The sequence below is a fragment of the Carlito syrichta genome, unplaced genomic scaffold (genome assembly GCF_000164805.1).
Source record: "Carlito syrichta isolate Samal-C Ts95f unplaced genomic scaffold, Tarsius_syrichta-2.0.1 Scaffold303208, whole genome shotgun sequence".
NCBI classification, from domain to species: Eukaryota; Metazoa; Chordata; class Mammalia; order Primates; family Tarsiidae; genus Carlito; species Carlito syrichta.
In genome coordinates this window covers 150858-175310 of record NW_007247304.1, presented here as the reverse complement: position 1 = coordinate 175310, position 24453 = coordinate 150858, and the positions used below count along the sequence as shown (strand labels likewise).

General features: G+C 37.7%; 1 protein-coding gene across 4 annotated transcripts in view; it reads left to right on the top strand.

Moving 5' to 3' along the window:
• Positions 1–24453, top strand: part of ERBB4 (erb-b2 receptor tyrosine kinase 4) — a 750739-nt gene that overhangs the window by 662280 nt on the left and 64006 nt on the right. For all 4 annotated transcript variants that reach the window (XM_008058078.2, XM_021712356.1, XM_021712357.1 and 1 more), the window contains exon 20: positions 24023–24178. In XM_008058078.2, coding sequence (XP_008056269.2) covers positions 24023–24178 — 156 coding nt within the window. The remainder of the gene's footprint in view (positions 1–24022; positions 24179–24453) is intronic.

Sequence of the window (24453 nt, the reverse complement as noted above, 5' to 3'; positions counted from 1 at the left end):
TGTCAGTTTAATGAGGTCCCACTTGTCTATCTTATCTCTTATGGCCCATGCGTTTTGGGTATTGCTCAGGAATTGGAGGCCAGTTCCAACTTCCATAAGGGTGTGTCCTGCTAAGGTTCTTATGGTTTGAAGTTTTACATTTAGGTCTCTGATCCATTTAGAGTTAATTTTTGTGTATCAGGATAAATGGGAGTCCTGTTTCAATCTTCTGCATGTGGTCAGTCAGTTTTCCCAGCACCATTTACTGAATAGGTCCTTCTCTCCCCAGTGGTAGATGGTGGAGGCTTTGTTGAAGATGAGTGGTTGAGAAATGAGGTTTTGCTTCTGGAATCTCAATTCTATTCCATTGATCTATATGCCTGTTCCTATACCAATACCATGCTGTTTTGATTATTGTAGCTTTATAGTAAACTTTGAAGCCTGGTAATGTGATACCACCTGCTTTGCTTTTTTTTTTTTTTTTTTGCTGAGGATTGTTCTGACTATTCTTGGGCGTTTGTGTTTCCATATGACATAGATGCTAAAATTCTCAACAAGATCCTAGCAAACCGGATTCAGCAATACATCTCAAAAATCATCCATCATGACCAATTAGGCTTCATTCCTGGGATGCAAGGCTGGTTTTCTGGATTTCTACCGCATTAGATTTGGTGGGTCTTTTCCCATGCCATAAGTTTGTCCTCTCAGTTTTTTTTTCCCCCTGAGATTTGATTTTTGCTTATCACCTACATGTTTCCTCAGTTTGGTCTCTGTGAAAGATTCCATCCAGATCCACAACTTTAACTATTTCGCATATTCTGAGGGCTCTCACATTCACTCATTTATTTATTAAGTAAATATTGACTGTCCACCTGTGATATCCAAGGCATGACTCTGAAGTGTAGGGAGTAGAACTTGAAATGAAGCTACCAGCTAGTGCTCCCCAGGGTGCTCTCATTATAGTAGGTGAAACCGACAATGAACAGGCAAATAATAAGCTTATATGTTGCCAGGTAGCCTTTGAGCTCTGAAGAAAAGTAAAGCAGGGTAAGGTTCAGAGTCTCATGGACAGGAGGATCCTATTTTAATTGAAACAGCTGGAGAAGGCCTTTCGGAGGAGATGGTATTTAAGCAGAAGTTGAATAATGCAAAAACTGGTCCTGCATATTTACCATCCAATCCATAGCACTATCCTTGATGCTTCCTTTTTCTCCTGCTCCTGTTTTATCTGACACTAAGTGCTGTTGCTCTTAGCTCTTTAACCTCTTTCAAGTCGATCTGCTTCTCTCCATCTCCACCATCATTCGCCCCACCCTAGTGATGCCATCAGCTCTCACTCGCACTATAAAATAGCCTCAACTCTCATTTTCACGTCTATCTTTTCTTTCTAATTATTCTTGTAGCCAATGAGATTTTCCTAAAGTATGATTCAGTCATGTTACTTCCGAGGCTCTCCAGTTTATCAAATACCCCAATGGCATGTATTGGCTTTAAGATAAAAGTTAAAATCTTGAGTCTGGCCTGCCTGTCTGCCTCTGCATACTCCTCTAGCCTTATCTAATTATATCAAGTTTGCCATCTTGTTATTTCTGCATATCCCCATTAGCTTTCTTATATGCTCACCAAATTCCATAACCCCTCTAATCCCAACTTTACACACGCTATTCCCTAGATCTGAAACCAGGTTGTCTCCGTTACAATTCCAATGCTGTTGGTTCCTGTGTGTCTTTGGGGAAATCACTTAACATCTCTGTGCCTCAGTTTCATTATCTGTAAAACGAGAATGATAATACTGTGTTCTTATGGGATTATGTAACTTTCTTAGGGCAGTTCTTATCACTTAGCAAGTGTTATATGTGTGTTTACCATTATATACTTTCTTGCTGTTATACCTTTCTTGCTATTATACCAGTGCCTGGACTGTGGTAGATAATCAATATATTGAATAATAATTTCCTGGTCAACCTCTAGAAGCCTATTTCTCTCTTCTTGTAAATGCACTTATATCCAGGCCTCTAACTTACGTGGAAATCAAGTTATACTTCCTTAGGCAAAGAATATTGTAACCAATATCTACAATATTCTTGTAGGTAATTTCTCATTCCCATTAAATTAGCTTTCTTTTATTAAACCCAACTTTATGTTTTATAACTTGTCTTCAGTAATGAAATAGGCTATAATACATGATACATATTAATTAGGGAGAAGGATATTTCTTCACAGATGGTATGTGTGCTTTCCATTTCGCACTCAGATTTAATCTAAATTGCATATGAACTATGTCTATTGAGTTTTAAAAGTGAATATAAGCTTCTGTCCTCAGCAGAAAAGAACAATTAGCACATTCATGAGTTAGAGCTCAAGTTATGGTTATATTATAATGAATAACCATTTTCTAATTTAATAAAACTCTGTGCCTTAACTGCAAATGTTAATAGATAAAAATAGTAGCTGAAATTTTCACTTGCTGTGAAATACAAAATATTAGATTTTTATAAAACAATTAAACTATTGAGAAAACATCTTGTTTTCACATCAGTTTCAATATTTTGCTAGCAGTGCTCACAATCAGAAACATTTCAGGACAATACTGTGGTAACATGAAAATGTAACTCTTTTTTTTTTTTTTGAGTTGGAATCTCACTCACCCAGGCTGGAGTACAGTGGCATGATCATGACTCACCACAGACTCCACCTCCCAGACTCAGGTGATCCTTCCACTTCAGCCTCCCGAGTAGCTGGGACTGCAGGTGTGTGACACCACACCTGGCTAATTTTTTTTTATTTTTATAGAGATGAAGTTTCACCATGTGCCCAGGTTGGTATCAAACTCTTGGACTCAAGCAATCCTTCCACCTCGGCCTCCTAAAGTGTTGGAACTACAGGTGTGAGCCACCACAACTGGCCCATAACTTTTTTCTTTTTAGTAAATCCTGTACAGTTCTGCAATTTGTTTCAGATAGAAATTCAGAAACTCAGATTGAGTTATCCACCAATAACTTAAGTACTAGTTATCAAACTCTATGTGGAATGTGCACTACTGGGTACCAACGGGTTTCACTATCCAGACATACATACTTTTAGTTTGTAAAGATGATTAAAGTGGATGCTAGAGGTGCAAAAAGAATGGTGATTAATAAATTTGTTGATTCGTCTTCTTATTTGGGAACATTGAAATTTATTGAACATGTATACTTGAATATCATATCTGGCCCAAAGCAATTTTAAGTACTTACTTCTCTCTCACAATAGAGAGAAGTTGGGTGACCTAAATGAGAAAAGATATCAAAGATATCTCTCTGTAGTTCTACATAGATATTTAAAATATTGTATTAAATTATTTCCTTGTTACACAAAATATTTAAACTATTCTTGGGGTTGATCTTAAAAGAGTAAATTTATGGTTTTTAATGCATGTATAGCTCTACCAAGAAAAAAATCCTAAACTTCATTGGTTCTTCAAGATGTGATTCGAGTCCCGTTTTTGTGAAAAACCATTGCTAATTCATATTTCAACCTACTTGTTTATGTACCTTTGTACCTTCATTATAGCATTCTTGTCATCTGTATTGTATTATCTTTGTGTTTATGTGTGTATATGAAAGATAGAGAGTATGTGTGTGTGTGTGTGTGTGTGTGTGTGTGTATCCAGGTGTATGTTACACACATACAGTTGTCCTTGTCACCCTTAGAAGATTATGAGTGACTGTTCAAGTACTTGCTCCAAGTTTGTTAACCTCTAATATTGTTTGAATTTAAAGTCACCTTCTTCAGCCTGGAACATGCTGAAGAGTCTCTATTTGTGAGGCTTATTCTTATTTAGCTAAAAAATAATAATAATGATAATAGTAAAAAAAATGCTATGAAGTTCCTCCTTACTTACCCTAGCCATGTTCCTCTTGACATATATTCCAAATTAAGCGTTCAGTTTGTTAAGATTCTGATTTAAACATTCTACTAATTACTAATGTCAAATGTTGGGTTTTATTTTGAGGAAAACCGTATGTACCACTTAATTTTAGCGTTTGAATAGCTTGACTCTCCCGATGGTGGCAGACGTTTATGAGCAATCACAATATGCAGAAAGAGGAACTAAGTTTGGTTGTAGAGACATATAAAAGGTCTGAAATTCTAGTGGATGTAAATTATTTTTATAAAAATAGTGAAGCCGGTCTCAGTGGCTCAGCCTGTAGTCCCAGCATTTTGGGAGGCTGAGGTGAGTGGATTGCCTGAGCCTGCGGGTTCGAGACCCACCTGGGCAACTTGGTGAGACCTCATCACTACAATAAATAAAAAATCAGCTGGGCCTGGTAGCGCGCACCTGTAGTTCCAGCTACTTGAAAGACTGAGGCAGAAGGATCGCTGGAGCCCAGCAGGTCGAGGCTGCGGGGACCGGGAGCGGCCACTGCACTCCAGTCTGGGCGACAGAGCGAGACTCCAACTCAAAAAAAAAAAAAAAAATAGCCTTCAATGTAGACTTCAAGTGTTTCCAAATAGTAGAATGTAGGATGAATTTGCAAGCAGTGTGTTTTTGTGACTAAATTCAGACAGGACCATTATATTTTAGCAGTCTTTTTTTTTTTTGCCAGAAACTATGGTATTTCTACTAGGATATATTTTCACCAGAAAAAAATACTCAATTTTGTTTTCATATCTTTGCATAAGATTGTATTTATAATTCTATTATTCACAAAAGCCTTCACAGAGTCTTTTTTTCTTGTAATTAAAACAGTAGGACTTAACGACGGGCTGGGGATGCTTGCTGTTTTTGTAATAATGAATTGAACTATTTGAATGGTAAAAAATGTTAATACAGTGATTATTTCAGGCGAGGATAAGTCTTGCCATAAAAGATGAAAGCATTACATTTTCATTATATTTTTAAAAATGAAATTGAACACTGTAAAGTCATATAAAGGTAGTCTAACTTTGCCAAACATGATCATAATTGTAAAGGAATATAGAAGTTATGATTCAAATAAACTCACTCTGACAGCAAAATAAACCCTCTGATTTTTGTAACCCAAGGTCACTGGTTTCATTAAATCCATTTATTCAGTTCCATGACTTGTGTGTGTCACTTCATTCTACCACTTTCTCAGTGGTTTATAGAGGGTCTGTAGTTTTCTTATGCCAAATGCAATATGTTGCAACATGTGAAAAATTCTCAACTTGTTTAAAAAATATATGACGGTCAAAAATGAAATTCGGTAGAAAAACATGGATCAATGTAACTAAAAAGTAGGGGGAATTACTGGAAGCCAAATTCTTCAAATAAATAACATAGAAAAGAATATTTTTTTGTTTGCTTGATGGAACTCTCTCGTCACATCATTTTAGAATATACCTCTTTATCGGATTCTATGAAATTGTAAGCTGACACTTTTGAATTTATATATGAAGCTTAAAACACAGAAAATTTTTAAAATAGCATTTTGAAGAAACTGATTCTATTTTTAAAGCATTTATATGTGAAGAAATATCTTGTGACCCATGTGTTTGTCAGTGCAAGTAAGAAACCTTTGAAGAAGAAACTGACTTTAAAAGTTATGCTAATGTCCAAAATCATTCTGAGTTTTTTTCCTAAGAGTTTTTCTAACGTTCTTGTATTTCTACAAAGTTTTGTTGTTGTTATTGTTGTTCATTTGTCCTTACCTCTGTATTCTTGTCTCACTTACCTGCTAATACCCTTCCCTAGATGCGCCCAACTATCCAATTTTCTGTTTCTCTGCTTCTGGGGACGATAAGATCCTAGGGCAGGTGATGCACTTACAAGTTTAGGGTTTTTATCTTTTTTTTTAATTATAAAGGTGCGGAGTACAATTCTGGGTTAGCTATACACATGTTGATCATGCAGGTCCCTGTGTTGATGAGGTATGCCCCTCCTTCCCCTAGCAGTTTCCCTCAACTGCCAATCCCAGCCCCTCTCCCCTGACAGTTTCCCACTACTGTCAATCCCTTTCCTATAGTATTATAATAATTGTTCAAGGTCCGCTTATGAGTGAAAACATACGATCACTGAGTATGATCGACTCTAAATCCATCCAAGTTGCTGCAAAGTCCATAGGTTTGTCCTTCTTTATGGCTGCATAATATTCCATTGTGTATATGTACCACATTTTTTTATCCAGTCCAGCTTCGATGGGCAATGTGGTTGGTTCCATGTTTTTGCTTTTGTGAATAGAGCTGCAACAAACATACGTGTGCAGATTCCTTTTTTGTAGAATGATTTGAGATCCTCTGGGTATATTCCCAATAGATGAATTGCTGGGTCATATGGAAGGTCAATTTCTAGTTCTTTCAGAAATCACCACACTGTCTTCCAAAGACACTAGTTTTCATTCCCACCAGCAGTGTAGAAGTCGTTTTTATCTTATATTATCGCTCAGTATTCTTTCGCAATCTTTACCCTGTTCTTCTGCAGATTTTCATTTCCACTCTCTATGGACACCTGCTTTGCTGGTGCACAGTGAAATCAGAACAATGTTCCTCTTTTGGGCCACCTCCAACCTCTTCTCCCTGTCTCGTATTTTTTCTCATTCTTAGCCTGCCTTAGTGTCTCCTAATTTATCAAGAAAATTACTAGTGGTAGGACATGAACTTCCTGATTCTTGCTTTTTCCAGCTCCCAGTTTTTCTTTGTCGCCAATTCAGAAGCATCTTTCCTCCTTGACAAAGGCAGCCTCCTCACCTGCACACTGGATTCCTTTCCCGCTGGAGTGTCACTTGCATCATTTTTTCCTCATCCTGTATCACTGCTATTTCCGGACCCACTGGCTCTTCTCACACATCGTATAAATGTGTCAATTCACTGGGGGTGAGGAGATCAACAACCCCAAACTTATCTCTTCCTCTTTCTAAAACGACAGCCTATTTATTTATTTTGAAAGCATAATTTTTTGTTTTATTGACCACCATTTTTCAAATCCTTGTTCCCTCCTGAGAGCACTACATTCTAGTCACTGCTTCATCAGATCACAATATTCCCATTTCCAAATTCCAGGGTCCCTTGTTAGTTATTCTTTTTGACATCTCTATGATCCTTGACACTGTCACTCATTTCACCTTCTTGAAACTTTCTCTTTTCCTCTCTAATTCCACAATACAAGTCTGTCCTTGTATTTCTACAAATCTGGCCATTACTTTGGGTCACTTTTACGTTTTTCACTTTTTCTCTGCTCTCACTCATTTACCAATGGTGGGTTTTTGTTGTTGATTTTATTTTATTTTATTTTTTTTAGTTTTTCCTAGAAAAAAAGTTGAGTCATTTCATGCTCTCCTATAGTTTTCATTACTGATAAGCTCCCATATTTGTCTGTCCTCAACTTAAACTGCCTTCTCCAAGTTACTGTCTTAGTCGAACACTAAAGCAGGCGTGTCCAATATTATGTAACTTATGTGCGGTCCAAGTTATAATTATATATTATATATATAATATATAATTATATGTAATTATATAATATTGCTAGTGTATATACATATAATATTACTAGTGTATATACATAATAAGACTTCTCAAGGTGCCCATCAGAAATGTTTGCTTTGGCATGATGTTAAAAGATTTTCGTGGGACCGCATTACTAGCTGTCCTGGGCCACATGCAGCCTGAAGGCCATGGGTTGGATCTTCTACACTAAGCTACTGCTATCTGAACTAGTATTATAGTGTCTTAATTGATCTCCTTGATTCTTTCTAATGTCCTTTATCCTGGTCTGTTCTCCACACAACTGCCAAATCTGATCATGTCAATTTGTTTTATCAAGACTTTTAGTAACTCTTTTGCACATCACGTTAGGTAGTCACAATTAAGTTAGACACTTAATTGTGTCACTTCTAGCCCTTGTCAACTTAGATCCTATCCTCACAGAACGTCTTGCCTTTTTCTCCAAGCATGACATTAACTTTTAGAACTCCATCCTTTTTAATATACTTTTTTAATTATGTCTAGAATGCTCTCTACTTACAATATTATAGCCCAAAATGTAAATATCTATTTTTCATTCATTATCAGGCTCAAATTCCACCTCTTCTGTGAGATTTTCTGTAATCAACACAGAATACGCATTTCTTTTTTTTTCTGTATTTCCTGAATACTTTCTTTACATAATCTATGTCCAAGTATGTCTCAAGTACCAGACCATGAACAATTTGAAGGAAATACTATGTCATTATATGTGAAACCATTAGCAGAGAGCTCAGCACATATCTAGTCAATAAATGATTGTTGAGGGAAGCAAAGAAACTTTCTTTATTCTCCTCAACTACATTGAGAGTGAGTTGGATACACAATAAGCTAGAAAATGATTAAAAGAAAATAAATAATACTTTGTTTTTCCTCCCGGTTATTAGCCTTTAAGTAGTTAATAACCTAATGCAATATGTATACCTGTAAGCCAATGTAAGGTGTTCCTGATTTTCATACATAATGCATTTCTAAAAGAGGCCAAAGTAAAAAAAAAATTTTCTTTTTTTTTTTGAGTTGGAGTCTCACTCTGTCACCCAGACTGGAGTGCAGTGGCCGCTCCTGGCCACCGCAGCCTTGACCTGCTGGGCTCCAGTGATCCTTCCGCCTCAGCCTTCCAAGTAGCTGGAACTACAGGTGCACACTACCACGCCTGGCTAATTTTTTGATTTATTGTAGAGATGAGGTCTCACCAAGTTGCCCAGGCAGGTCTCGAACCCGCGGGCTCAGGCAATCCACTCACCTCAGCCTCCCAAAGGCGTGGGATTACAGGCTGAGTCACTGAGCCTGGCTAGTAAAAAAATTTAAATACAAATGCTAGATCTGCATGCTATAAGTGGATTCAGTGGTAGATAACTTATAGTAACACAAAATATCTGATTTTGCTTTTCCTTTAAACCACATGTGCAATGATATACATACAGCTTTTTCAACATGTACTTAAATTTTGCTCTTATGATTAATATATAATCATCCAACTTAAGTTGTGTCCAGTGGAGTCTAAATATATGCTAATTTTAGCATCCTTAGTGATTTTTAAATTTGTCTTATTTTTATTAGGATGTTTTTCTCATCATTTCCGCTTTCCATCCTATCATTTTTAGAACTGTAAATGGAAATGTTGTACAGATTATTGTACAAGAAAATGAAAGTATACAAAATAAAACAAACTTTAAAGATGGTAAGGCTGCTGAAATTAAACTGTTGTAGTAAAGACAGCAACACCAGGAGATGTGGTTATCAGTTGATGGATGATATTTAGATTCTAAGTATAACGATATATTTGAGAATGTCTAAGGAAATTGCTAATTACTCCAAAGCTGTACTTTTGAAAAACAAGAATCATCTATATTGTAAGGTGTTGAACAGAGGACATGATAATACCAACAATGTTGAGAGTTTACACTTGACTAGACACTGCTCTAGGAGCTTTTACATGTAGTAATTTTTAATTCTCAGAAAAACCTTATGAGATGGGTATTATTATCCCATTTTATACATGGAGATACTAGCAGGCAGAAACTAACATGCCTAAGGTCACACAGATGGCTGCATGTAGTGAATGGCTGACCTAATATGGAAGTTGGAAAGTCTTGACCTAGACCAACACTTCATTTCTGCACTGCATTCCCTATCCTTTGTCAAAGATGAACATGAATAGGTTGACAATGACCCTTTAGAACTGTTTTTATATTTGCTCTTAACCTTCTTCTGTATGAGAAATTAACTGCATAAATCTGTGAACTGGAGAGGAGACCAAATGAAGAGAGCAACTTTCAAGTTTTACTTTCACAGTGTGCATGAATAGCACCCTAATTTTCCTACCATTGTTAGAAAATGGATAGCATTTAGCCCAAACCCCAAATGGTTTTCCAGGATTAAAAAATATTCAATTTGCCATTTGCAACATATACGCAAAGTAAGCCTGAAAATTAGTAGATGTTTAATACTTTACAAAAAGAGCAAAGGGGCAATGTAATAAAAACCATCATTAGCAATGCAAAATTACTACCACAGCATTAAAAATTTATTATCCTTTTCCTCGTCTTTTACTTTCAGTGGTTATGAGACTATGTCGGAGAGTATATTTATTATTGTTGAGGATCTCTTCTCTCCTAAACTGGCAATCCAAAGGCAATAGAAGGAGTAGGGATGAATAGATGAAGCAGGGAGAGAAGGAAATCCATCAAGCAATCAACTACTATTTACCTACTGTCCAAAATGCGATAGCGTGGGTAACTTTGAGTGGGGTGAAACTGAGTTATGTCACCTCCACAGGAGCATGAATGACTCTTACAGCTCTGAGCAGTCAACAATCCATACGTGTTTGGAGCAAAAGAATGAAAGATGGTCAGATAAACGTCTTTATTTTTTTCAGTTTTGAACAAGGTAAAATATAGCTTTCTAGATTCACATTAGTGTTTAATTCTCTTGCACATAGATTGACAAATTAATCAGGCCAATAGATGAGGGCTCAGCTGAGGTTCAGATATATTTGAGCTTTTTATACTCCTCATCTGAAGCATTGGGTAACATGCTACATAGCATTTTGAAAGTCCGAGTACAGAAGATGCAGACTAATGTATAAATATAAGGATATGTTTCTTCTCTTTTATAAAGTAACTTTGATTTAGCCACATACCGGAATATTGTTTTAGAAGCACAAATGCAGCTGGAGCTAATTCTAAGCAAATTAGTGCAGAAACTGAAATCCAAATGTAGCATATTTCCACTTACGAGTAGGAGCTAAATATTGAGTACACTCCCACATAAAGATGGGAATAACAGATACTGGGGTCTTCTACTGGGTACCATGATCACTGTTTGGGTGACAATAGAAACCCAAACCTCACCATCGCACAATATATCCATGTAACAAATTTGCACATGTACCTCATGAATTTAAAATTTTTTTAATTTAAAATTTTTTTAAAAAATAATAAATGATTTCAGTTCCACAGGGGAAAAAAAGCCTATAGCTTTTGTCAGCTGAAGTCTGTCTGATAGTGAAAAATATTGACTTAGTTCCAAATTTATTTCCTGGCCTCATACTGGGCAATCCCAACAGGAATCTCTACATTGGAGGCATTTCCAGGTTTGGAACGATGGAGACTCATTTATTCAACTGAGGCTTGGGTGGGACTTAGGAGGGAGGACTCTGTAGCTAGTTTGGGAGGGGCTGAATCTCAACACCACCACTTACTTTCTGAGGGACATCAAGGTAGTTACTGAATATCTCTGTGCTTCAGTTTCCTTGTAAAATTAGCACAAGAGTTGTACCTTTTATCCTAGGGCTTGTGATATTTAATTTTATGTGTCAACCTAGCTGGATAAGACTGTGCCCAGGTCAAATATTACTCTGGACGTTTCTGTGAGAAAAGTCCAGAATAATATTGGATGAGATTTAAATCGGTGTACTTTGAGCAAAGCAGTTTGCCCTCCGCAGTGTGGAAGGGCCACCTCTAATTAGTTGAAAGCCTACATTGAACAAACAACTGACTTCCCCTCATGCTAGTGGAGATTCTTTCATCAGATGGCTTTTGGATTTGAACTGCAACACTGGTTCTTCCCTGGATCTCCAGCCTGCTGGCCTACCCTACAGTTAGAACTTGCCAGGCTCTATAATCATACGAACTTGTTCTTTAAAATAAATATCTCTCTCTATATAAAAATAAATGCATAAATAAAATGATGCTTAATAATCTCACGCTTTGAAAGATAGATGGTAGATGGAAGATAGATTAGATAGATAGAATCATATAGTAAAATGACCCAATCTACTTGAGAATGAGGGGAAATGGTGTCTAATTGGTTATCTAAGAGAAGGTTAGATTTGACTATGTGTCTATAGCGTAGTAGGAAGAGTGGAGAGAAGAGTATAGGGAAGAGGAATTCTGGTAAAGGAAACATGTGGTGCAAAGGCCAAAGAGCCTGGAGGATTTTCAGCTTGGCTTGGCCGTGCAGCTGCAGGTGAAGAGTTCCAAGAAAAGACGCTGAAGTGTCAAGCAGCCAAGCTGCTTGTAGACTTTTTCAACTACATGAGATAAAAGGTTGTTCAGAGCATGTGCATGGCAGCATACATACGTGCGTGCTTGCGTGTGTGTTGGAAGGTAAGGGAGAATGAGGAAATGATAGGAAGTGCATGGGGTGAAAATTAAGCAAAGAGGGATGTGCCAATTTTTCGTGCCTACCTCTTAGACTAGACCAGAGCCTTTATAGAGTTAGGAGCTAAAGTTGCTGAAGTCGTGTTTAAGGGGACTATTCGTTACCAGGATCTAAAGGATTGCTATTAATCCGCTAGGTTCAGAAAAGGGTAGAGGACTCCCCTAAGGCTGTGTGGAAGTCAACAGGGCTCTAACACCATGAGGAGGACAGAGGGGCATCAGTCATTGCCTTGAAATTGTGTGAGCGCAGCTTCTGAACACCAAGAGACAGAAGCCCTGGAAAAGACATGAATGTTTCCACAGGGGTGCCAGCTGTGGGTTCAACAACTGCAGATATCAATGAAGAGCCCTGAGAGAAAGAACCAAGAAAGAATATTTATGAGCAAAAGAACCCTAGAGGTATCTAGAAAAGGCTTCTAAGGAGCAAGGAGCTGCAGGTGTTCTGCAAGCATGTGAAGCTAAGAAACAGTGACAATTTGTATTTTTACTATGTCCACCTATGTGTCCTCCAACGTGTAAAATAGCAGGCACTCAGAAGATTACTTCTCACCCATCTAAATAACTACCTATAGACCATTCGCATTTTAGGTTACATTATGATATCTGATACTTTTATGATAATGTTAAGCTAGAAAATGGGCCAAGGTACAAAACTGGAGTCTCCTCTTAGTCTTCAGGTAAGGACTAGAGACAAGGCCCCAGAATTCTGTTAGAGGGAGAAGGCAAAGGTTGACACAAGAAAGTGCACCAAAATGGGCTTCCAAATCAACCATGAGGGATTCAGATAAAACTGGAAATTGTCAGGCATGATGGCTCATGCCTGTAATCCTAGTACTTTGGAAGCCAGAGGCGAGAGGATTGCCTGAGCTCAAGGGTTCGAGACTAGCCTGAGCAACCTGGGGAGACCTTGTCTCTACAATAAATCAAAAAATTAGCCGAGTGTGGTGACATACACCTGTGGTTTCAGCTACTTGGAAGGCTGAGGCGGAAGGGTCCCGGGAGTCCAGCAGGTCGAAGCTGCGGTGGCTGTGAGCAGCGTGCCACTGCACTCCAGCCTGGGGCAACAGAGTGAGACTCTGACTCAAAAAGGGAAAACAAAACAAACTGGACATTGTGGTTCAGATACTTCTGAGGTTTCTGAGGAGGCACAAACCTGAGCAAGAGGAGCACGGGTCAGAATAGGCAGTTGGGAAGTGACTAGGTAACTTCCAGAAGGAAGTATTTGGGTACCACCATTGTAGATTTTACGTGAGCTGGGTAGGCATTTCCATGGATGGGCTGGGTCCATTAATGCCCAAATGTGACAAGGCAGAGCTGAATTGAAAGACACATGTTTCAGCTTCTTATGTAGATACTCAAATCACATAAGAGCCTTTAGTGTTCTAGAAATTTCACATTTTTAAATGGGAATATACTTATGTAAAAATAGTCAGGCTGGACATGGTGGCTCACGCCTGTAATCCTAACACTTTGAAAAGTGGGGGTGAGATGATTGTCTGAGCCCAGGGATTTGATACCAGCCTGGGCAACATAGTGAAACCTTGTCTCCACAATAAATTAAAAGATTAGTCGGACATGGTGGTACACTCCTGTGGTTCTAGCCACTTGGAAGACCAAGGAGAAAGGATCACCTGAACCTAGCAGGCTGAGGCTGCAGTGACTGTGAGCATGCCATTGCACTCCAGACTCAGTGAAAGAGTGAGATTCCAACTCAAAAAAACCCCAAAAATTAGCAGATAGGAATAAACTCCACTGCCTGGACTCATAAATAAGTAGACCATGCTTAAGAAAATAGTAGTGAAATTCATAAGGTCTGTATGATGGCAGAAGTTTTACTTTGTGATAAGAACCCTTCCTAAAATTTGATATAATCAGCTTTAGAAGGACAATACATACTCCCCCCCCAAGCTTTATGTTTTTCAACCAGTAGCAGCCAACTCTGTGAAGCCATAAGATATTAGGAATGATCTGTTTCTATGCAATTATTACCAAAGGGTCAGAGAGTCCACCTCTTCCCTACAGTGTTTGAATGCATTTGCACAATATGTATGCTCAGAGAAAGGTTCAGCTTCTGTTAATCTAGAAGTTGCTGTATTAATAGGTTGCACACTTCATTGATTTTTAATTAATTTCTAAAGAGACACAGAGGATAAGTACTACCGCCCACAGACATCTTCCTTCTTGTTGCAATCCACATCTTTATTGATCGGCTGCCTAAGGAGCAGCAGTAATCCATTTTAAGCACACCTCCCTGCGAGAGTTCGGACACTACACGATTCACTTCTCCTCTTGTAATCGTATTGGCAAGAGGTCAATGGGAGGAAGTGCTGTAGAGTGGTTGGTATTCTCTTGATGCAAGCAGATGAGTTTTCTACTGTTCATTTATTTAGTGTGAAAGCAGAGGTCTGTCACACATGCTGTTTAAATTACCTTTCTTGCTTTTGTTTTTATGAATCTGTTTTATGTTTTGCTTTCTTTAAGCGGGCTTTCCAGTCCCAAGGAGGCTTTCCTTCAAGTGAAGCTTTCCAAAAGCTTGCTAAGAGTGGTCAAAATTTCTGAAGGGAATGTAGGGAACAAGGAGAACAGAATTGTGTTATTTCTGCCATTCATTCACTCTGGTACTCTGATACCAATGTCTGGGGTTTGGCCTAAATGCTGCAGTGTTTACTTTTCTCCATTCCCTCATAGTGTTGTAGGTTTTAAATTTGCTTTATCTATACTGCGAAGAAAAAAAATCGCTACCTGGACAGACATTCAAAATTTTGCTCTTTTGGCTCATTTACTCCAACCACAAACAGGTGGTTCAAGTACCAGTTACATGCCAGGCAAACTGTAAATTGGTAAAGATGTGTAGTTGGATTCACAAATAGCCAGTTTTTAAAGTAACTACAGATGCAACATCCTTGGAAGACCCAGCAAAACTAAAGAGATTTGTTTATAAGCTTTAAATGTTTAGTATATACAAGAGTTTTCTCTTCACTGAGTTCTTAGAACATTCATTGTTTGCATAACAGGCGTTTAGTTCTTTTTGAGGAGGGATGACAAAAAACCCAGAATTATCTTTTGGAGTGTCAGCTCCTTGTAGTACACTCAGAATTTGCTCCTCCAGATTAAATCGTCAATCAATGTTTTTATCTGAAGGTTTTGAGAAGGTTGTGTCACCATTTGTGGGAGAAGCGACCCGAGGTGTGGCAAATAGGTCATAGGTTCTTTCACCCTGACAACCTCCCTGCCCACACTGCACTGAGTGTTCAGCAGTTTTTGACAAAAAATGACATGACCCCTGTGCCCCACCCTTCCTATTCACCAGATCTCACCCCAAGCGTCTTTATTTTTTGTTTCCCTGGATGAAAAAAAGTCTCAAGGGGAAATGTTTTGCCAATGTGGAAGCACTAAGAGGCATCAGAATTGATGAGTTCAAAAACTGTTTTGAGCAGTGGAAAAAATATTTCAATAGGTGTGTTGCATCAAATGGAGAGTACTTTGAAGGTAACTGAAGTTTAAACACGTAAGAATAAATATACAATTTTTTATAAATAAATTCAGTTTTGAAGGGGTCCTGCTCACATATGCTATCTTTTGTGAGCTTCATATATGGTTTATGTCTATGGAATATTATTTTATGTGTGTGGTAATAGAGAGTAATGGTTAAGATTGTTGCCTTTTAAATCAAGCTTCTTTGGCTCTGGAAAGCTTTATCATGCACTAGTTATCACCTTTGAGCAGGTTATTTTACTTCTCTGTTCATCAGTTTCCACATATTAAAAAATGAACAAAAACAGTACAGATTTCAATAGGTGCTTGTGAGTCCTATATACAGAACATTTAGAACTGCCCCTGGCAGAGTATGTGTTTAATAAATATTAACTATTTATATAGACAGATATAATGATAACACACAATTATAGTTTATCTTTCCCATATGATTTCAGTATTTTAAATTAGCAAGAAACCTCTCCATGTTAGTCTTCCACAGTGACTATTACCATTATTCCTTGTCCTGAGTCTTCTACACTCAAATTAGACCGAATAGTGGATTATTTATACTGTTAAGCAAACTTAGAGTATTGCACAAATAATGTAATTCTGTGCTGTTTGTAGTGTCAAAGAGAATTTGGTGGCCATTAACAAGGAATAGACAATAAATTGACAGTGTACGTTTATGTTACGTGTGTATATGTCTGTGAGTTTGTGTGTATAATTTCAGGCAACAATGAGAAATAATAAACTGGATGACTTAGAGCAACATATCTGCATCTAAAAAAGCATAGTGCATAAAATATGACCCTATATAATATATAAACTGGGTATGTATTGAAAGTAACGCAAAATACTTTAAAAAAATATAGATAAAACTAAATAAACACGGGTAATGGATTAGAAGGTTATGAATTAACAACACTGTTGTGAATCCATATAATGAATGGAGGAATGGGACTTGCGTCGATAATTGGGGGAACAGTGATAATAATGTGCATGAATTATGGAGTATGATTAGCTCAAACTTCTGTGTACCTGAGATCCTAAATGAAAACAAAGAGGAAAAAAAGTCACATGCATTGGCTTAAGTTAGCTTTTCTTCCTCTGAGCATAGAAATAGGAAGAACATTCAGGAACAAATAGAAAGAGAAGCAGAAATAAGTATACTTAGCAGTGCTGACTACGCAATAGACGTTTCGATTGGCTGTCTTTCCTTTCCTTTCTTTTCCTTTTCTTTCCAATAGTCAAATGATATTGGTGCTTATTTATTTATTTAAAAAACACATAGTGTCTTATCATAGGAATATGTTCCAGGCGTTTTACAAACCTTAAGCCATCGAATCCTCAAGACAATTCTCAGGGTAGGCTCTACTATTACCCCCCTTTAACGAATAAAGAAAGCGATACAGAGATGTCATGTAAATTGACCAAGATCACATAGCTGGCAAGTAGCCAAGGTTTATTTCTAGAGTTTGATGCCTTAAACTTGGAGTACACTAAAATGACTTTTACTAAAACGTATTCACGACTCTCACTAAACACCTGAAGGGAGACATCTACTCTGCCTCTTTACTGCTCTCTGAGTCTATTATTGGCCCACAATTTAATTTTGCAGATAGATATATTTTACAGTTTCATATATCATGGAATAAAAATTTAAAACTAGCAGTAAGCTTAGAGATCATTTAGGTCAATCTATCACTTTTATTGCAGAGGTGAAATGAGTACCTGTGGTCATAAACCTAGTTAACAATATGTCCAAAACTCCTATTTTGCAACATTCAGTTCTGCATTCTTTCTACTCCATCAGGAACCAGCTTCTTCTGGTTGAAAAGATTGCTCAGTTGATTCAATTATAAGCCTCCTTATTCTCCCTTGGTGCACGATTTGGATAAAATCAGTTACTTTATCCAAAAAGATCCCTTTCTTCCCTTGAATATGCTTATATCTTTAGTCCTCATAAGCGTTATGTCCCTTCCACTCCCCAGGGATAGAATTGCTTTGAGAAGGAAAGGTAGAAAAGAGGAGAGATTTTCATTTGAAGTTAGATTCCTGAAGTTTCCTGTTATTAAGAAAGCTTCAGATTATTAGAATGAAAACAGGAAGAAAAATATACTCTTATTAACTCCAGAGATAAGTGCTTGCGAGAGCTGACTGCAGCTTGAAATTGTTCCCTCCACACATGGATTTGATGCAATTGTCGCACGACCAATATGTGAGAAGCAAATATTTATTGTGAGAAATAGTCCAGTTTCTCTTAAATTCCTTTAGTTTCCTGCAGCTGGGCAAAACACATTTCACATCGAACTTAAATAATAATAATTCCTCTGCACTAGATAGTTATCCTTAAAATGTCATAAAATTCAAAAGAAGGCCATTCCTAGGTGTTTGTCAATATAAATATTTTAAAATTAAGTCATCCTCTGATCTTTTCCATAAAGCAGTTTACATGAGTCAATTCTAACCAGAGATTAAAACTTTAAATTTAATTCTAATGCTTTTTTGATTTTTATATATAAATGCATTTCTGAAAATCAAAAGTAAAATTTTACTTTCTCTAATTAGGTTGAATTTACTATGATAAATATTTTCAGAAGTATGAGCCATACATAAGTAAGCATTCTTTAAAAACTTACCATGGTATTCAGAGAAAGTATGAAAAATGCTAAAATTATGAATATTTTATTAATGCTAAATGCTGAATAGTTTGAATAATGCTAAATGCTGAATAGTTTGAATAGTTTGTAACAGTTGGACCATGAAGTAGACAAAATGCCCCTAAAACACATCTACCAAATCTCCATGCTGTGTTGATTAATGACTGATACTTTGGTAAAGCAAATCTAGTATTTTATTAACCCATGGAAAATGTTCTACAGCACTGAAGACTTTTAGATCTATCTTGTCCGTGACCTTTATCTTCACTACATTTCTAAATTATTGACATATATATAGAGGGCACCAAATCTTTTCATATGTTTCCTAATTTGTCTTTCTTCTTATATGACAGCATCCTTAGGTGAATTCTTAAAGTAATACTTTTAATAGTAATGATTCTGAAACTTGTATCCACACATTAATCATAATGAGTAGGTTATGAGTGTATGTATCATTTACAAACATTTATTAGACACCCACTGTGCTGTATTAACTGAGGTTCACAGATTTTCTGAAATAGGCAATTAAAATTAGGGAAGATAAGTAATTCCATGCATTCTAGGATTGTTGATATCTATCTGTGGAGCAATAATAAAGGTTTGCAATTCTGTAATTACTCCATGTCAGTTACTATTTAAGTGCTTTATATATACTACTTTATTTAACCTTCACAACTACCTGTGGAATAGTTACTTTTATGCCTGGTTAGAGATTAAATAACTTGCCTAGAGCCACACAGCAAAGAGCATGATAGACTGGGGGTTTCAACCAGGCAATTGACTACAGAGTCTATGTTCATGAACCCTCCATCATCCTGCATACCCTGTGGCCAAAGTAAGAACAGAGTCTCCAGCTTACACAACTAAAATCCCTGCTAAATGATAAGTAGATGCTATAATTTAGCTGTATCTCTAAAATAATAAATTAAACAAATGTCAATCTCCCGCATTATGTCTTGAAATGATTAGAAACACCTGGTAATACTTCTTTTTTTATTTTTGCAAAAGTACTATGATCTTTTAAAGCTATGCGTCTTCACCGTGTCCATTAATTTCTCCGTGCCCATATGACCCTGTGACCCTTTGAGGGAAGTAGAAGCTTAACTGTGCAGACGTTAGAGTTCCACAGCAAGGGATCAAGTTCCACTTCTGCTATACATTAGCTAGATAACTTAGAGCAATGACTTGACCTTTCTTAACCTTGGTTTTCTCATGTTTAATGTGGTACGAAAACAGTATGTATGTCATAGGATTACATTAACCAATCAATTTAGGAGCATTTAGTTTAATGACTGCTGTGTTCTGAGTCTGGGTCAATATGAACTCTGTCTGTTGTCAGTGTTTGTATTCTCGTAATGTACTTTACCCAAACTGGCATGGCGTGGACAAGGGGATTGCTACAAGGCAGAGTATGTTTCTTTTCTAACCAGTGCAGCATCGTCACAAGTAATCTGTCTTTATTTACCTTTAAACTTCCAAAGACTTTATCCAGTTTGTTTTTGTCACTGCTATTTCTAATAACAGTCTGCCTCCATTGCACCACACTCTAATTTGAAGAGTGATTTCATTTTGAAGGAATCTAGCAGGGAATGTGACGCTAATGAGATCTTCCATTAAGAAAATCCTCTCTTAATGACTGTGATGTGGCGAAATCTATTGTGAGCCATCCATAGAAGGTTCAACACTCTGATTCAGGGTGTGAAAACAGGACTAAGGTGGCAGGCATAAGCAATGATTTGAAAGTATGCAACTGTGCGGGGATGTTTCCCACTTAAAAGCAATCATTAAAATGCGTTTTGAGCCGGGCTCGATGGCTCATCCTGTCATCCCGCGCCTTTGGGAGGCTGAGGTGGGTGGATTACCTGAGCCCGCGGGTTCGAGACCCGCCTGGGCAGCGAGACCTCATCTCTACAATAAATAAAAAAACCAGTCGGGCATGGTAGCACATGTCTGTATTTCCAGCTACTTGGAAGGCTGAGGCGGAAGGATCACCGGAGCCCAGCAGGTCGAGGCTGCGGTGGCCGGGAGCGTCCACTGCACTCCAGTCTGGGTGACAGAGTGAGACTCCAACTAAAAAAAAAAATGCGTTTTGATGGTTTGAAAATGATATGGATGCTTCTGTTCTTATTGCTTTTAATGATGGTCAGCTGGGTGGGGAAAAGGGATATGGAGGTTGTCACCTTGTTCTCTAAATTGAGTGCTCATTATTTTGAAGAGAGAACCTTTTCTGGACAAATAGTATTATGCTTCAGGAGAGGCTATCACCTGCTGAGGTTTCGCTTATAGAATATCAAAGAACTTTGGGAGTCTTTGAAGTTTTCCTTGTATTGTAGAATGTGTCATTAGCATGTCAGTCTGTTCTGGTTGTTATAATAAAATACCATAAACTAAGTGGCTTAAATTAAAAAAAAAAGACAATATTTATTGCTCACAGTTCGGAAGATTGGGAAGTCCAAGAAAGGCTCTGACAAATTTGATGTCTGAAAGTCCACTTTCTGGTTCCTCAGAGTCACTGTAACCTCACATAGCTAAATAAGCAAGAGATGTCTCTGGGGTCTCTTTCCTAAGGGCAATAATACCATTCTTGAGGCTCCAACCTCATGAGCAGTCTGGTTGCGTCCCAAAAGCCCCACCTCCTAATGCCTTCACTTGGAGGCTAGGATTTCATCATGTGAATTTGAGGGCAACACAAAAGCATTCAGATCATAAAGTTTTAAGGTTCTTGGTGAAGGTTAGTTCCCTATCAGTAAAATGCATATCATTCTTCCTGCGCATGTTGAAGAAATACATAAATTATATATATATATATATATATATATATATTTTTTTTTTTTTTTTTTTTTTTTTTTCCCTTGAGTTGGAATTTCACTCTGTCGCCCAGACTGGAATGCAGTGGCCGCTCCCGGCCACCGCAGCCTCGACCTGCTGGGCTCCGGCGATCCTTCCGCCTCAGCCTTCGGAGTAGCCGGAATTACAGGTGCACGCCACCACGCCCGGCTGATTTTTTGATTTTATTGTAGAGATGAGGTCTCGCTGCCCAGGCGGGTCTCGAACCCGTGGGCTCAGGCAATCCACTCACCTCAGCCTCCCAAAGGCGCGGGATTACAGGCTGAGCCACCGAGCCCGGCGTAAATAATATTTTTATTAGGCTATTTAATTCAGTGGATCATTATCCACCTAAATTACAAATGTCTAAACATAGAATCATTTTCAATCTGCTTCCTTCATCATTCAACCAATGCCCAGGGATAGTTGTTTTATTTCATAAATATCCCTTGAAATTACCCCCTTCATAGTATTCCCTCTGGTCTTGTTTAGTTGAAGAGTCAGGCACATGCATGTAAGAACCAGATGAACATCATAAATGATAAAAGCAGAATTCCTGAGAAGTAATCGTCAGTGGTGAGAGCCTGGAAAATGAGATGAGATGTCCTCAATGGGGTACAGTTGGTCTCAGCTAAAGACAATGATTGACCTGTGCTCAGTATGTAAAAAACAAAACAAAACAAAAAAATCTGAAAAATGGATGTAGTTCACGGACTGCCAATTTGCAACATGTATATTTCGCCTTCACACCTTCCCTATGTGCTATGACAGTGGCTCCTGCTTTCAATCACGTTTGTGCCCATTCTCTATACTGACACCAAAAGTCGTGTTTCCAAAAGTTCAACAATAATCGTGTCACTCTTCTTTTTAAAAGCGACTTCCACATCACCACATTGTATACTGCATAAAGTTTAAAAGTCCAAATTCTCTACCATGACCTATAAGGGCTTCTTCTTGGATTCTGCCTCTTAATTTTTCAGTCTTCGTACTCACCACTGTCCCTCTCTCAACACATAACTTTAAACAAGTGCACCATGTTTCTGATGCCCCTGTGCTCATTCCCTCTGCCTGCAATTACTCCCTCTCCCTGAACTTGCTCCTCTCTTCCACACTGGCTAGGCTATCCTTCAGAGTAGCCTCAGAAAACAGCTCTCCTTAAATGCTTTCTGTGTACCACACCCGTCCATTCAAGTTTTCATTCTGTATCTGCCTACTTTGTTAATTAGCTTCTGTTCTCCTTTAGTGCACAGACTTTATCTGACTTTTTTTTTTTTTAACTTCTCAGTGTCTAGCACAGAGTTCACACATGGTACATGCCTTATAATTATATGTGGATCTGATTATTAACCCGGTGCCAACACACTTTTCATATTCTAGTATGAAGGTAGCAAGAAAGAGAATGATAAGTGTTTTTGTGGACATTTCTTGAAAGAACAAAATTATTTGGGGAGACATGAAAATATTTTATCTCCAAGGCAACGCACTTATTTTTTGATCCTTTAGGTCATATAAGGGCTATATGTTCTCAGATTCACTTTCTTCTAGAAATTTCTAATTTAATGTCCTCAAACAGAAAGCACTATTTAGGAAGGAGGGCAAAAATCCCATAAATCTCAGTTGTGGGTTGATTTCAGAAAACACTCATACATACAGTGTCACCCAACTGCTGACGGATAGGGCCATATCGGGCAGTATCTCCACTGGTTGTGTTTAATGGGCATTTATATGGAGTCTGGCTCATGAGGCTGTTGAAGCAATCTTCTCTTTATACTACACCAGGTATACGGTTCATAATTTTTTGACCTGTGTGATTTATGTGTCTGTTTTCCACAGCTTTTATTTTGATATCAGAAGTCATTCATCCTTCAAAGTCCTGCGGTTATAATGTTAACTGCCAACAACAGTGATTTGCAATTGGCATGAGAGTAGGCTTCAATCATTGTATAATAATTCTGATCTATCTTGGAATAATGACTTTTTTTGCTACTAAAATAGTCAAATCTAGAATTTCCTCTAACTCTTTAACAAAGATACATTCACTCCCTGATCTAGGCCTCAAAATTTATTTCCTTAGTTTTATATAAGTTCTTTTGTTGAAGACAATGTTTAAAAACCTTCTTTCCTACTGCTGAAGTACAATTAATAATCTAATTATTACTTCTATGAATTACTTTTTCTGAATTTGTGTAGACTACATATATTTCATAAGTAGGGAGGGGGAGAGCCAGCTATATCTCTTGTTGGCATCTAGCAACACATTTTATTTTTCATTTCTTTGTGTTTTACAAAGACACAATATTAAAGGCTGATTTCACGATAAACTGTGTAATTTCACTTGTGGGCTTTTATAATGACTATTGATATCATAGGAGCCTTTTAAAAAATTAGAGGCTTTTAAGGTCCCTAGGGAATAGTACATTGTGTGCGTAATTAATAGGAGTAGTACAATTCCTCACCTCAGTAGAAACTATGGTGGTGACTTTGGCATCATTTCATAAAAACTCAAATGAAATATTGCTAAAAAAATTATGGCTAGGGGTTTTGTTTGGAGTAGGTGTGAAGTGGGGGAAGATGACATAAAACAGAAATTATTGAGAAGAAAATCATCAGGAATATGTGGGTCAATCCAAGTATATGTTAGCTTATGTACTAAGACACTTGCACACCTCACTTATGAAACTGTTTGCGAATGGTTTATCAAGTCTCTGGGAAAACATTATCTACCACTTAGCTCATGTGCAAGTAATTCATTTTTCTTAATAGGGCTTTAGAGGGAAAAGGTCCAATATGTGTGGTGAGCTCCTCCTTCTACCCCGCAGTTTTCTCTAATTTTGAAAATATTCCAGGATTCTGGCTTCACTTTAAAAAATTAACGGGATGCAGAGAGACTCCTTTTTCTTAGAAAAGAGAAAATCCTAGGCACTGACTATCACTGAGGACCTTGATGTTTTTCAGGGAATGATGTACCTGGAAGAAAGACGGCTTGTTCATCGAGACTTGGCAGCCCGGAATGTCTTAGTGAAATCGCCAAACCATGTGAAAATCACAGACTTTGGGCTGGCCAGGCTCTTGGAAGGAGATGAAAAAGAATACAATGCAGATGGAGGAAAGGTGGGTACCTTTTTAGGAGGAATATTGCTTAAAGATATAATCTGATTCTATCCTTTTATCTCCTTAGATTTTAACCAAAAAGCCCGAGTCTTGGAGATTAAAATACCTCAGTTCGGCCATTTACCTTTTTTCTTGCCCAGAAAAAAAAAAAAATATGACCTATATTACCAGTCTCCATTACTCAAAAGTAGCTAAAATAAGGTAATGTTTGTCTGAACCCAGGTGGCCTTCACCTGAACCCAGGTCCACTGATGGGAAGTGGGAGGATCCTTAGA